Genomic DNA, 15,059 nt, shown 5'->3' with positions numbered 1-15,059 from the left:
CACCCCCCGCCTCCCCACACGGCCTCCACCGTCCCCCGCCCCGGTCCGGGCCCTGGGCCCGCCCCGCCGCTCGGGCCCCCTCCCGGGCCCCTGCCGCCGCCCCGGTCCCCCGCCTCTCGGCCTGTCGCTCCCCGCCACCGCCGCCACCCTCTGGCCACCATCTACTCCGCTGCCAGAGCCCCTTTGGAGTGCGGCCCCGGCTTTTGCTGCCCCCACCACAGCATCCCCGACGCTGCTGCCGCCTCCCGCCGTTCCAACATGGCTCCCAGCCGCCGCGATGGTTCGTTCCACCTCCGCCCCGGAGCCTCAAATCGGGTGGTACAGGCCGTCGCGCATGACATCTCTGATTCCCGAAGCTCTTGCCGCCATCTTTACTAAGGTCAAAAAATAAGCGCTGCCCACGGTGCTGAACAGGGCGTGGAGGGTGGCCGCCCTTGGATCCACCCTCCTTGCTTGCCGCCTCGTCCCTCACCCACCTCTCTCCTCTTAGGACGATGTCCTCGTTCCGTCTCCCAACCTTTTTTAAAATTTAATTTTATCCTAGCTTTTCTTCTGCCTACGGGTCTCTCGTCGCCCTTCCTGAGCACTAGCTCCGAACCTTGTCCCGTATTTTGGTGTGAAAATCTGGTGCACAGTGAGCGTTCTCATGGCTCTTGGGCGGGGGATACCATGTGCAATCCTAGGAAGAGGGGGCGATGGCTGGGGGTTGGGGGGGGGACATGGGGCGCCAGCAGCCGGAACAATAGCTTTAACTCTTAGATCAGTGAGTTTTAAATCATGAAAGTCCCGACTATCTCCTTGTTTGGAGCGCCCCTTCGGAGCAGGAACGGGAGGTGACCCTCCCGAGGCGGAAGCAGAGGCAAACTCTTCCCTGCCTTGACGGCCCCCTGTAGTCTCCCAGGGATGGGGGGATCCTCCACTGGAGGCTACGGCCCCCTCTCCAGGTCCCGGGTCTGGAGGGCTCTGGGAAGCCACGTGGAGCTCGGCGTTGCCACACGGATGCGGGCCCGGCTCTTCGGATCCCGGAGTCTCGCCCGCTACGACCGCGTCTCTAAACCCCTTGATGGAACCAACGGAAGCCCAACCATCTTCCCGCCGTTCAATCCAGTTCTCCCCGCGCTATGCAACTCCTGACGCCAGTCGGTACCGTCTGGCCAATGGGCAGACGCGGCGAAACCTACGTCACGGAAGACGTGCGGGGCCGACGGGTGAACGCAGAGCGCTCCAATCAGGAAGTCGCCGTCTCCGTTCGCACAATGGGAGGCTCTGCCCCCGACGGCGGACTCATTGTCCGGGGAGAGGGGGCTCCCCGAGTTCCAGGATAGCCGGAAAGATAATCCAGGGGACACTCTTACCAACCGGTCTGCAGAGGCAGCAGCCACAATGGGCTGCAGCGCCACATGCAGAGGGCACGGGTGTCCCAGGGCCGAGGGGGAGGGGGCGGTGGTCAGGACTGGGGCCCGCAACACTCCAAGGGGCGCGGCTTCTGCTTGGAACCAGCCGAGAACCGCTACCTAAGGCCTCTGGCCCGCCCCAAACGGTAACTGTGACATCACCACCAACCAATGAGACGGCGCTCTCTTTGGCCTCTTGACTTCGCTTCCGGGAGGCGGAGTTCCCGCCGGTCCCGCCCCGCGGGCGCCCCACGTGACTACGGCGCGCCGGCGGCTGAGCTCGGGTGATGCTCTCCCATCTCTGAATCTGCGGACCCCCCAAGGTCGGCGCTCAGAGCCCGGCGCGCGGTCTGGGTTCCTAAGGGCGTGGGGGTGGAGCATCTGCTTCCCTTACAAACCGACGCAACGGCCCCTTGGACAATCCTGTGGACACCGGCGGGCCACACTGCCCGTGAGTACCAGCCCTGGTCCCGCCGGAGAGCCCTGCCCTGCTCTTCCCACGAGGTCAGCGCGTGCATCACAGGGGACCCAGCAGGCACAGAGGCTGAAAAGTGTCCTGCCCCCGCTTCCCGAGGACCCGCGCTTTCCACTGAATGACACTATTGCAGGGAGAGAATCGTGGTTCTCTGCCTTCTGCACTGAGAAAGGAGTCGCTGATTCTGGATGAGAAAGGGAGGAGCACATGCCTCCAGGATGAAGAGGAGTGGACCAGGCTGTACCACACAGAGCTTTTACCAGGACCAAACATTTTGTCAGCCCCTCCTCAGGACCAGGTGAGCCTCTGTGCTTTCCTGAGAGTGGACAGTTAAGGACATCTCCCCATCAGCCTCCTGTGCTTTGCTCCCACGAGCTCCCTGTCAAATGTTCTTGCCTCAGCTTCCTAAGGACTCGTTTCCCAGGGACCTATCTCTAGGCCGGGCTTCTCTGTGCTCACTGCTTAGTCTTGTTGGGAGAAAGCCCTCTGCCTTCAGCACCCCAATTAGAAAATAAAAGGTGTGACCACAAGTCATAGTATCAGGGGCTCTGGGTGTGAAAGGAACTGATGAAAACCACTCTGACTGGTTGGTGCCTGGCAGTGGGTTCCTGACTCTCCTCCTTCACTTACAGCAAAAGCTTTTTAAACTTGGGAGACCACAAGGAAAGGCAAGTTTTTGCTCAATGACTCCTAATTCCTCTCAAACAGTAGTGCAAACCTAACCCCATATTTGTTTACATACTCTTTTTGTCCTCCTGCAATTACCAAATTTCTGCCAAAGCTAAAAATGAGGGATCTTGCTGGGCCTCATGACATATAAATAAGGAAAACAGCTGGGCAGGCCTCAGGTGTTCAGAGAGGCCAGGGCTGGAGTAGAGTTTCAATAGGGGAGAAAGATGGCATTCAAGGCAAAGAAAGATTTTAAGCGAAGCCTGAAGGGGCAGTCACCTGCAGATGGACCACAGGGCACTGCTTGGCTGTGGCTCAGAAATGTGAACTCAAGGAAAGAGGCTGGAAAAGGGCCCAAGGGACTCTGAAGGACAGGCCTGTCAGGGGCCACCACCACCTCAGGGTGGAGAGGTCAAGGCAAGCTAACGAGGAGATGCTGAGGCCCCATGCCCCTGCCCATCCCCTTCCTACCACCACCCAGAATCATACAGGGAAGCATGTTTCCAGAGGCCTATGATTTATTTCCAAAGGTGAGCTGCAGCACATAGGAAAATACACATGGCTTTTCAGTCTACATTTTTACAGAGAAAATAGAATCTATCATTGGCTTTCTCAGTGCCATCACCCCATTCTGTGAGGCTCAAGGATGGGTGGCCTTTCTCCAAGATGCTGCTTTCAAAGCAGCAGTTTGGTCAAGGCCCCCGGGGGTGGGAGCGAGGGACAGCAACCCCTACGGGGGTAGGGGAAGCACATGAGCAGCACTTACTGCAAAGCTAAGGCAAAAAACAGAGCTGGCGGCAAATCTCCCCTCACCCCAAGGACATGGCTTGCTGAAGCCCAGGACACAGACCAGACAGGTTGGGGATGGTGACTCTGGCCTAGCCTGTTGCAGCAGCAGGACTCTGAGTGTGCATGTGTATATGGGGGAGGGGGAGGGGGACATGCTGAAGAGGCAGCCTAACGGGAGATGGAGGAGCTTCACAAATTCCCTTTGCCCCAGCATTGTTCCCAGAGCGTGGTCCCCAATCCTGAACTTGGCCCCTCACATCAGCCCTACTTCAGGTGGGGGGCCCTGCTCAAGACCCTTCCACCACCACATCCCCTAACACTGTCAGTGCAAAACATTCTTAGGGCCAAGCCCCAAGTCCACTGATCCCTGCCCAGGGCTGCAGGGAAGGGTGGAAAGGAAGGTGCTAGCTGGGGGCCTCGCCCAGCACCGGGAATTCCTTGCACATCTCTCGGACAATCATGCGGTCCATCTGGCACTGTGGTGAGGCGTCCTCCTCAGTCAGGATACGTCGCAGTGTGGCTTGCAGGTCAGGGAGCCTGTGGCGGTGCTGCAGATAGGGCGTGGAGCGGACCACGGCATGCATCAGGGAGAGGTACTCCATGCGCAGCTGTGGGGAGAGCAGGCAAAGCTCAGGGACCCCAGGGAGGCACTGCGGCCAGACAGGGACGGGCCACTACTGCCTCATGGCAGCCACATGGACCCTGGGGCTGTGGACCAGCTCACACCAATGAAGATCAGGGTCGCATACCCAGCACATAGAATGTACTTGGCTTAGAACTGGCCTTTGACAGCTCTCGAATAAGTAAGTGAATGAATGAATCACCCAAAACAGAGAGAGTCCCAGAATGTGGCTGACCCGAGGAGGTCCTGGCTCAGAGAGGTGGCAAGCAGCAGCAGCGAGCCCCTGCCCCTCCTTTAATGCTGAGCCCTCATGGTAATGCCATCTGTAGTCAGAGGCCCTCTGCTTCTCACTTGTCCTCTCACCCTGGCAGATCTCATTCACATCCACAGCTTCAAATGTGACCCACACTCACCCCAGGCCTAGACCTCTCCTATGAGCTCCAGACGAGAATATCTAACTGTCCATTGTCATCTCCTATATAGCTCACAGAGTCCTCAAACCCCTATATCCACCATCAAACTCATGACCTTCCCCATCATTCCAAAGCTGAAGGCTTTCTCATGTTCTTTATCCTAATAAAGAGCACTGTTGTCCATTCAAATGCTCAGGCCACACCTGCAGGTGTCCTCTTTGAATCTGTCCCCACACCCCCCAAATCAACCCATCCCTGAGACCTGACATCATCTTACGGTCTACACATGCTTAGAGTCCATCCAATACCCAACCCCATCCAATTTCATCCAATTTACCTTCCTCAGGTAAAGAGCTCCAACAGCCCCTCCAATCTGACACCAAGCTGCCCCTTACCATCACTGAGGCCCCCAATCCACTGACCTGACCCAACATTTTCTCTTGGACTATCCCCCTCACCAACCCTCATTTCTCTCTTTACCTTTCATTGGGCAGCATCACCCTGCTAACTCCCACCCTGGTCCGACCTAGCACCTGCAAATCACACCCAGGCGTCTGAGCCGACATACAGCCTCAGGCCTCAGCCTCATTCCGGACTGCAAACCTCCAGTGGACACGCACTGCCTGGGCCTCCCTCCGCTCCTCTCGGCCATGCTCGCTCCTCCCTTAAAGCACCACTGCCACCTTCTGTTTTCCAAACGTAAACTGCCCAGTCGGCTGGCCTTGTGCTTCATGGAGAAAACAAGCCACCTTTCTTTTTCTTTCCTTTTTGTAACCCTCACCCAAGAATTTATTTTTATTGATTTTATTTACTCATTAATTTATTTATCCTCACCTGAGGGTATTTTTCCCATTGCTTTTTCAGAGAGAGTGGAAGGGGGAGAGAGAGGAAAAAACACCGAAGTGGGAGAGGCACATCGACTGGCTGCCTCCCGCACGCGCCCCGGATCGAGCCTGCAACTGAGGTACGTGCCCTTGGCCAGGATGGAACCCGGGACCCTGCATTCTGCGGGCCGATGCTCTAACCACTGAGCAAAACCAGCCAGGGCTGTTTTTATTGATTTGAGAGAGGAAGGGAGAGAGAGAAGGAAACATCAATGTGAGAGAGGAACATCTATCGGCTGCCTCTGGTACTCGCCCCAAAAGGGGATCAAACCCGCAACTTGGGTATGTGCCCTGACTGGGGAGCGACCCGGCTTGGTGTATGCGATGATGTTCCAACCAACTGAGCTGAGCCACCTGGCCAGCGCAACAGGCCATCTTTTAGAAAGCCCTGTCATCTCTCAGCACCTACATTTCCCGTCCCCACGTGAATGAACTGTCAGGGGCCATCCCCTCACGTGGGCCTAGACCCTCCTCTGTGACCTTATCTCCTTGCCTCCTGCAGTGCCCCCCCTGCTCCGCAGCACACAGGCCAGTTCTCTGTGCTTCCTGGACCGTTCCCTCTGGCTCGGACACATGCACCAGAATCTTCCACCTTTCAAACACTCTCCCTAGCCCTACATCTCCCTCCAGCAACCCCCCTTTTCCTGAAACGCGCAAGAGTTGTCTCCTCCATTCACTGCTTCCAACCCCCTTCCCCTCCCCATTTCCACTGCCTTCCAACTTCAAATTCTCTCAAATTTCCACTCAGATTCTCTTCCCTCCACTCCACGGACATGGCCTGTCTGTCACCAGTGACCTCTGTGTCGCAAATCTAGTGGCCAACACTCAGTCCCTATCTTACTCAGGCTCCTAATTGTAGAGACAGCTCATGTCCCTCTTCCTCCAAACACGTGGCTTTGGGCTCCTGTCCTCTTGGTTTTCCTCCTGAGTTTCTCCCTACTTACCCTACCGGGTCCACTGCTGAGGCCTGAACTTCCTCCTGACCTGTCCCTCCTACTCCCTGTGTGATCACACTGTCACAGGCTTCCCACCAAATCTACGCAAAGACAACTCCGAAGTGTCTCTCCAGTGCCGACTGCCTCCGACATCCTCTGTACCTGGATGTCTAGCAGGGATCTTCTCAATCTTGACACATCATAATACAACTCTACCCCTCCCCCCGTCCATGCCACCCAACAGTGGCGGCTGCTTCCTGCCTGGAATCCCATCTGGGGCGTTCACTAGATCATTTCCCCTTTGTCGGAGAAGCACTTGCAGCCTCCGCTCTCCACTTCCTCTCCTCACCTCCCACGGCTCCCTCCACTCCAGCTTTCTCTAGACAGGCCACCCCCACATCACCATGGCTGGCTCCTTTGGGTCCTGGCACACCCGTCAGTTTCCAGAGCGCCTCCCACACTTACCTGGTGCCGGCAGCACACCGTCCCTTGTTTCCATTCAGTATCCCCCCCCCGCTTTCGTTTCCATTTCTACCCACTCCTGTGCCTGCTGCAGCCCCTCCAGCACCTTGTCTCCGGGCGACAGGTCGGCAATGTGCCGCACGGTGATGTCGATGAGCACCATCATGTCCGTGTGGTAGAAGATGGCAGCCGTGGTGGGGCTGGCAAACACGTCCTGCAGGAACTTGAGGATGGAGTGTGGCGGCTGCGGCTCATGTTTGAAGATGCGCACAGGGTCATCTAGGAGGCCGGGAAAGAGGCGTCAGGGAAGCAGGGTCATCCCAGGGAGTTATGGGGTCATGCAGTCCCAGGACACCGAAGCGGTAGCACACACATCCCTGGCCCTCACCCCCTCTGTTCAGGAGCAAAAGCAGCTTCTCGGAGAAGATCTTGACGTTGGTGTGCTTGCTCAGAGCAGCCATGATGATGTTCTGGTCAGGGGCTGAGAAGAGACGGGGGTATGGACAAGAGTACTAAGCCGGGGGCGCCCCCGCTGGTCGCCGCCTCCCGGCCGCCGCCCCACCTGGCAGGTGCAAGTTGAGAGCCAGAAGCAGGTTCGTGCAGAGATCCGGCAGCTGCTCTGTGGTGTCCAAGGGCAGCCCGTCCTCCACAATGCTCAGCAGAAACTGGGCAAAGGGTGTGCCCAGGTGATCTGCAAGAGGGGCACATGGAAGTCTGCAGCCCTGCGCTCTCCCCATACCACCCGGCCTCCTTGCGTTTCTGTGAGCCCTGGAGACACTATCCCTGCCAGGCTACTGTCAGTGGGCCCCCGGGGCCTCAGGCCAGGGGTCCCGGCCCCAGCTTGGCTCTCGGCTCCCTGCAGTGAGCTGGTCGGCAAACAGCCTTCTTACCATAGTGTGCGCAGGGCACTGCCTCCCCCATGGAGAAGACCATGGCCAGGATGAGGGCGGAATAACAAAGTTTCTGGTGATCTGGGGGGGCGAGGCAGACAGTCAGAGACTCTACAGAAGGCAGGAACCCCCCTCCAGGTGGCAGGAAACTCCCCTCGCCTCACCCTGCGTGTCTGTCTGCATGTCCCGTGCCAGTTCCACAGGCAGCACAGATGACACTAGTATGGAGATGATGGCTGCATCCAGGCTGCACATGGCCCCGAAGCACTTGAGGAGCAGCAGTCGCAGTGACACCCGGTGTTCCTGGCAGGCGACGCTGAGTGCTCAGTGCCCGGGACCCCCCCCTCCATCCGGGTCCTTCCATGCCCCCACCCGTCTTGCACATACCATTTGGTAGTAGGCCACCAAGGCCAGCACAGACTCGAACTCATTTCTCTTGCACATTTTCTTACACACTTCAGGGTCTGCGTCAGTCTGTGGGGGGGAGGAAGTGTGAGAGTCACTCAGTGTGAGCCATGAGACCACACACGAGTGAGCTGAGTGCATGTGGGGGGAGACCCCTGAGCACTGGAGGATGGCGCAGGGCAGGGTGGCTGCTCTGCATACGGGGGACAGCTGGGGACCCCCACCCCTCACCAGAATGTGCAGCAGCTCCTCCAGGTAGCAGCGGATGACACCCTCGTCTTCATACAGGGCCCAGCTGCGCTGCTGGGCATCGTCCTTCCGCCGAGCCAAGTCTGCAAAGATCACTTCCAGCCGCTGCTGGTCATGGCAGACCTGCCCTGAGGGCAAGGCAGTGCTCAGATCCTGGGGGAGAGAGCGAGGCATGGGTCAGCACACTCTCTGCCCATCACCACCTCCAGGAAGCCCCGAAGCATGGAGCTCAACCCAGGCCCTGAGGTCATGGGCATGAGCTCTAGGCAGTGTCAGGCAAGGGGTCCAGGCCTCACCTACCAGAGCTGCCTCTTGTCAATGTCCTCCTAGGACCAGGCAGGCTTCTCTTCCCTCCCCCCCACAAATACCTGTTCCCATGACCCACCCCTCAACATCAAGGCCCCCAAGGGTACCAGCCCAGTTCTCCCTCCCTCTCCAAGTAACTCTACTGCCCCCAAGTCTCTGGATAACCTCCTGGGACAGGCTTCTGCATAAAACATGCGTGGGGTGTTTCCCAACTATTGCCCCTCATCCTAGACCTGGATAAACCTCCTCCACGAGAGGGTCATGGACTGTCGCTGCTTGAGTGAGGCTGACACCCCACCCTCCAATTCTACAGGGTGGCACCGCGCCTATCATCTATTCACGTCCCATGTTCCCCTTGATCCCAAGCCCATCGACCCACTGCTCCTCCAACCCCAAACCTGAGCTGCATGGGCCATGGAGCCCCAAGGAGGGTCCCACTATATAGACAGGGCTCGCTGCCCTCTAATCCTGCTCCCTGACCAGTGCCCCACCCCATGATGCCCACACACCTCATTCACGTCTGAGTCAGTACTTAGGCCTTCATCAGAGCTCTCAAAGCACCCACTTCTCCCACTGCCAAGGTCAGCAAGACAGTGCCCTCACTCATGCCCTATGTTCATTCCTCTCCTGTAGCCAGGGAGTACTGTTGGCCACCCATGTCTGGTCTCACCTATCACCTGCCCCAGGTCTCACCTCCCACACCACCTGCACGCTCCTCCCTGTGTTCCAGCCACGCTGGCTTCACCCTACTTTCTACTGTGAGCCAAGCTCGGTCCTGCCTCATGGCCTTTGTTCAGACTGAGCCCCTGCCTGGAACACTCATTTTCCCTGTCTCCTTCAAGGGTCAGCTTAAACGTCTCCAGCACCTAGCAAAGTGCAGGCCCAGGGCTAGAGCTCAACGAATGCTGGTAGAAGGCAAGTAAAGGCTTGGGTACAAGTGTGAGGGTGGGAATGGGGCAGGAGCGGCAGGGTGGCCCAAGGATGGGGAGGCCCCTGGCCCTGCTGCCCACCCTCACCTTGCCTTCTACCAGCGAGAGGAGGACCTGCTCCATGACAGGTGAGCTGGCTGGCACGGAGGCCTGGATGTGACCCACCACGACGCCAATGGCCACACGGCATAGCTCGTGGCTCAGGCCGGTGTTTCTCCGCACGAGCTCCATCAGCTCTGCCCCGATGGTCTTGGGCACGGCCGTCTCAGCCACCGCCTTCTCCTCTGTGGTCCCCAGGCTCAGTGCACCCAGGGCCTCCAGCTCACTGGGGGCTGAGGGTGTATCAACTGCCACCTCCTCTGTAGGGGGGTCGGGGACTGGCACCTTGGAGGGAGGGGGCTGAGCTTGGGACACAGTGGTATGAGTGCCGCGGCGGGGCACTGGTGGGGGAGTGGGGGAGCAGCTGGGGCCCAGCTCAGATGAGCTGGAGCCCGTATAAAGCGTGTCAAGGGAGGTACTGCTGACTGAGGAGCCACTGGACACAGAACTGCCCCCGGAGGGCGTGGCGTTGCGGCTGCCTGTGGGCAGAGAGTGGATGCTGTGCTGGGGCAGCCCCCTGGGGACTGTACCCCTCCAAGTCCAGAGCCCCCATTTCCCAGTACAGGGCCCAGATCCACTGCCAGACCCTCCCCACCAAGCCCAGAGCCCCCAAATGCCCCAACATGTGCTCTGTCCTCCCCGCAAGCCTGGAGCCTCCAACTCCCTGACACGCCGAGCAACCATTCCAAGATCATGGCTCCCCTACAGTTCCCCCAACCCTGCCTCTCACCGCTCCCCGAGGCCACCAGGGCCTCACGATCTCGGCGTTTCACGGGTGGAGGTGGTGTGGCAGGTGCTGCTCGGCGAGGCTGTGGCGGGATCTGCGAGGATGCAAGTGTGGTGTGAGAGGACAGGCTGCCCTCTGGGCTGCCAACCTGGCTAGGGCCCTGTGCTCCTGGCACGGCAGGGCTATGGTCCTGGGCTGCACTTCTGGCCCAAGTGGACCCTCCAAGCCTCTGGACAAAGGCCTTAGGCCCCACCCACCTCCTTTCCCCAGGCTGTTCTCACCATGTACCTGGTAGAGGCCTCCGTCTGCCCCAAGATACTCAGAACTGGGCAGGCTGTGCTGCCTCTCGAACCCAGCACGACACACCCCATTGGGCTGCCTGGCAGCAGCAGCATCCAGATGGTGGTCACTGGTGGACGGGGTCATAGCTGCAGGGCTGGAGGCAGAGGGGCCCCTGCGGGACAGAGTCTCTTTCCGGTGGTGGATCAGCTTCCTAACGGAGGAACAGGGAGATCACTGGGGGTGTGTTACCTCCCAGCTCCGAGTCTTCACATGCTCCCTGTGGGATGCTGGGCCCCCCACAGCCCAGGACCGTCCTGCCTCCCTCATGCTCCACCCTACTCTGCAATACACCCAACTCTGCTCTGAGCACCTACCTCCCTGGCACCCACCTCCCTGGTACCCACCTCCCTGGCACTGACTGGGAGGTGCCCTCCCCTGCTCCCACTCACTGGAGGACTCCGCGCTGCTCCAGGCTGTACTTGCCACCGTCCCGCATGGCTGCATTGTGCACAGCCTCAATGGCCCGGTCAATGGCTTGGAGAACATCCTGCTCCAGGCCCTGAGTGGGGGGGCGGGGGGGACAGTTAGATCTGGCGGCCAAGTAAGGGTACTGATCCCAGGCCCAGCCCAGGATGGAGCCCAGGACAGAGGACCATGCCAGCTAAAGCCTGGCATGCTAGACGTGAACACAGAAAGCTGGACTAGAATATAAAATGGGGTTTTCAAACTGCATCACTCAGGAGCTGGGGCATGGCACATGGGGGCCCCTGCTTAGGATTTGACCCCATAGTGAGGCTTTCACCTAAGATGTCTCTGAAAACCAGGGTTCTAATGCAAAAACACAGCCCAGGACCCCCAGCTTGAGGCCAAGAACACACACCTAGTCTATCCCCAGGCTTGACTCAGAGCTCAGGCTGAGATGCCAAGTAGGTAGCCTCTAGTGTCTGGGACCCTTAACAAATCACCCTGGATCTTGCAGATCCTTCACAAAGCCAAGGTCACACTCCAGTACAGCCCTGTCCTCATAGAGACTTCTGTAGGTCCTGGTAGCTGACGATGAGCCAAAGGGATCTCCTCTCCCCATCCCTGGTACCAGGCCTCACCTCCCCCAAGCTGTTCCAGGAATCTTTCTGACTAAGCCAGGGAAGCAGCAGTTCTGTGTCTGTGGCAAAGAATGGACATAATAGAAGGGCCTGGCCCCTGCCCCAGATTCTGTGTTGCCATGCCCAGCAACTCACGGGCCGAATCTACCCAGCCTGCCTAGCATGCGGTGGGGAGTAGGGGGTGGTAGCTCTGGGACCAGCCACCTCCACCCCTCCCCTGTTCCTGGCACCCATGGTCCATCAGGCCCAAGGAGCCTCAGAACTGAGGTGACATCACTACAGAGCAGGTTTGAAAGCTTCCCTGATGAGGAAAGACAGACAGATGCAGAGGTCAACAAAGCCATGCAGGTAACACGGGGCATTCCAGAGTGCAGGGGGACAGGAGACAGAAAGGGGAACAGAAAGGGAAAGACACACATAGAAAGTAAGAAAAACACTGAAACAGAGGAGGGTGGCGGGGAGAGACAGGCAGAGGGAGACAACGCAGAAAGAAATTGAGAGCTGGAGACAGACAGGGAGCGAGTCGGAGGAAGAAAGACACGCCGGTGGAGAGTCAGAATGAGAGTTAGGGAGACCAAGGCAGGGAGATCTGCAGAAGGAAACCAAGACATGGAGAAGATGGAAGCCTTTCTGCCTTCCCCAAACTCCCAGCTCTACTGGCCCTGGCCAGGGGAGGGGCCTCACAGGACCATGTACAGAGGCTTTCCTCAGAGGCCTCCAACAACCTCTCAGCCCCAGAGAGACTGGGTCCGACATGCTCACTCCCGACCCAGCAGCCCTGATGTCCAGCGTTCCCCACTATCACTCCAAGCACTCCTAGATGGGATCAGGCTGAGGGTCCAGGGCCCTGGGTTCATCCCTCTGGTGCGACCAGACAACATCTCCAAATTTATCCTGTTATTTCTGTCCTGAACTGGGCTGGAACAAGATGTTTACTAAAAGCTAGGGACTAGGATGGCATGAGGGTGTCTGGCACTGGCCTGGCCAGGAGGTTCCAGGCCTTCCTTCCCTGTGGTCAGAATAGGCCAGCTGGAGACACTGCATCCAGCCCCAACAGCAGGACTATTCTTGGGGAAACAGGAACTGGGGCTGCAGCCTCCATTGGAAGGAAATGGGGCCATAGCCAGACCTGGGGAAGCCATGGGGAGGTCTCACTTCCTCACAATGGGAGCAGCCCCCATTCCTGGCTGGGGACAAAAAGGGATGGAGCTCCCTCACTTTCAAAGAAAGGAAGTCTGAAAAGTCAGGACCTGAGGCTTGGGGGAGTGGGGAGAGTAGTGCCAGGAAGTGTCAGCAGGGGCTGGGATTCTTGGTTCAAAGTGGGTGGGTGGGTGGTCTTAGGAAGAGCTTAAGGGGTGGCTGGAGTATAGGATGGTGAAAGACACTGAAGTCTCAGGGCTTTGGAGGTCATCTAGGGGATAGGGGTGCCCATGGCTCTGGGGTCCAAGTGTGTAGGGGGCGCTAAGGACATGGAGGATGGTTAGGGAAACAGGTGGTGTCCAGGGTGGCCAGGGTCTCAGTGGTGGAAGCAGTGACTCCAGTTGGGGGTCTTAGGGTGAGAGGCAAGAGTCTGGAGTCTTAGGGATCTGGGGAACTGGTCAGAATTGGGTGAGGCTGGAATCCTGGGCTGACTCTTGAATTCTATTTAGATGAGGTCCCACTGGGTCTGAGATCCCAAGGAGAGTCGGGGTTTTGGTAGGTCTGAAGTCCTTCGAGGTGACTGTCAAGGGCCTGGTTTTATGTGGAGGTGCGAGCTCTTGCAGTCCCAGTCCTCGTGGGTCTGGGGTCTCAGGGTCAGGCTGTCAAACTCCCTCTCTGCTGGAGGTCCCGCGGGCCCAGCGTTCCGGGGTGGGTCCTGCGAGCCCATCACGCGGCCCAGGCGAGGGGCGCGGAGGGCCGGCCGGGAGGGGCACACTCACCTGCAGGCGGCGCAGGTAGGCGGGCGGCACGTAGCCGGTCTCGCCACTGCGCGCCCGCGCCGCCAGCCACCAGTGCGTGCTGCTGCGCTCCAGCACCAGGAAGGTCTCGCCTGCAGCGAACGTCAGCGCATTAGGCTCCGCCGAGCGGAACGCGTACAGCGCGCGGTACATGGGGCCGAGCTGGGCCGCCCTGGAGCAGGGTAGGCGGTGGCGGCTGCGGAACCAGGACCCAGGCCACCAGCGCCGCGCCCGGGCGCCCCGTGACACACGACGCGTGCGCGCGCACGCTGCCCGCCGCAGCCCCGCCTCCGAGTGTGTGGTCCCACGCACGCTAGTGCCGCGCCCCCTGGCGGCCCCAAACGGCTCGGAGTCTGCGGTCTCTTCGGCCCTGGGCCTCTCCGACTCCAGGTCCCTGTCCCACCCCCCTCCTACTCCCACAGGGCCCCTCCCCAGAGCCCCAGCATCTGCCGCCCAGCCCTCCATTCCTTTTCCGAGCGCAAGCCCGAGTGCTTTGACCCGTACTACCCCCCTAAGGAGTGCTCTGCCTGCACCCCAACGGCAGAGCCTGTGTCCTTTCCGTTCCCGCCACCCCGAGGGCGACCCCGTGAGGGTTGTCCCCTTTAATGGGTGTCTCTGCTTGGACACTTGGAGGCGCCCGCGGGAGCCAGGTCTCTTCCGTGTTTTAGGCCTTTCTGCCCAGGGGCTGGTCCAGCCACATTCCCCACTGGAAGCCTGGGCCAAGGGAGCAGGGGATGTGGGCACTTGGCGTATTTTTGCACATAGTGAACATAGGGATACTGGGCCTAGGAGAGAAGATGCTGGGAAGTTCAGGAGGGGGTGGGACTGCTAAAACTGCACATCCAGGCCTTATCCTCTTGGCACCGGGTCTGTGCCCTCCTCTCTGTTGTCTGGTTCTGCAGTTCAAGACCTGCCACACATCCTCCTTCCAGAAACCGTCCTAGCAGAGCACAAGTAGCTCTCCTAGGGGCTGCCCTGGCTGGAGCTGCATGAAGGATGAGCCTGGTACAGTTGCAGTGGGGCCCAGGGCTGGGTAGTAGTGGCAACAGGGGGTGAGCCAAGAGAACCAACCTGTGCAGAACACCCCCTCATTTAACACCCACCTCCTGGGACCCTTTACCACAGAGCCCATTGCTGCCAACAGACCAGAGTCTGGTGGCTACTTAAGGCCCCAATACTGGTTCCAGGTCTTCTGACATCATGTCCAGCCAAATAGCTGCTGCCAGGTTTGGTTTAAGCTGCATGAGGGCAATGACCTGTCAAGAGTCAAGCGTAGTTCTTTCCATAGGAGGTGCTGAGACACTAGGCTGGCACAGACCCCAGTCACCTGGCTGTTATATGTGTGGGGCTCCTTTTTGGGTGACCACAGGGTACTAGGTTAGGGGACTGAGGACCAAGCCAAGAGGCTGTGGTGACTTTAAGGGCCATGGAGTGGGGGTGGTGGCAAGGAGAATACAGCTGGGCCAGGGTGGAGGTCACAGTATGGTGA

The 15,059-nt window shown here is 59.0% G+C and overlaps 1 protein-coding gene across 1 annotated transcript; it reads right to left on the bottom strand.

The window, feature by feature from the left end:
- Window positions 1–3,038: 3,038 nt before the first annotated feature.
- Window positions 3,039–13,752, bottom strand: NCKIPSD (NCK interacting protein with SH3 domain). Its single transcript, XM_016202761.2, has 13 exons — window positions 13,553–13,752; window positions 10,980–11,089; window positions 10,537–10,741; window positions 10,252–10,342; window positions 9,510–10,000; window positions 8,170–8,340; window positions 7,921–8,007; window positions 7,698–7,836; window positions 7,534–7,614; window positions 7,206–7,334; window positions 7,032–7,124; window positions 6,750–6,922; window positions 3,039–3,935 (listed from the first exon to the last, which is right to left on the bottom strand). Exons 1-13 carry the CDS (start codon window positions 13,721–13,723, stop codon window positions 3,732–3,734), a joined length of 2,145 nt encoding a protein of 714 aa, XP_016058247.1. The 5' UTR covers window positions 13,724–13,752; the 3' UTR covers window positions 3,039–3,731.
- Between the last annotated feature and the right edge of the window lie 1,307 nt (window positions 13,753–15,059).

Source organism: Miniopterus natalensis, chromosome 15, assembly GCF_054644295.1.
Source record: "Miniopterus natalensis isolate mMinNat1 chromosome 15, mMinNat1.hap1, whole genome shotgun sequence".
Taxonomy (NCBI): Eukaryota; Metazoa; Chordata; class Mammalia; order Chiroptera; family Miniopteridae; genus Miniopterus; species Miniopterus natalensis.
Note: the sequence above shows the minus strand (reverse complement) of the source record. Positions and strands in the feature narration are given on the sequence as shown.

Excerpts from the sequence above, each read along its gene's own strand:
- NCKIPSD (XM_016202761.2), bottom strand. The coding sequence starts at position 13,723 with ATGTACCGCGCGCTGTACGCGTTCCGCTCGGCGGAGCCTAATGCGCTG. Across the intron at positions 10,343-10,536 it reads CAGACGGAGGCCTCTACCAG|ATCCCGCCACAGCCTCGCCG; the intron begins GTACATGGTGAG and ends GCATCCTCGCAG. Across the intron at positions 3,936-6,749 it reads ACCTGTCGCCCGGAGACAAG|CTGCGCATGGAGTACCTCTC; the intron begins GTGCTGGAGGGG and ends CTCTCCCCACAG.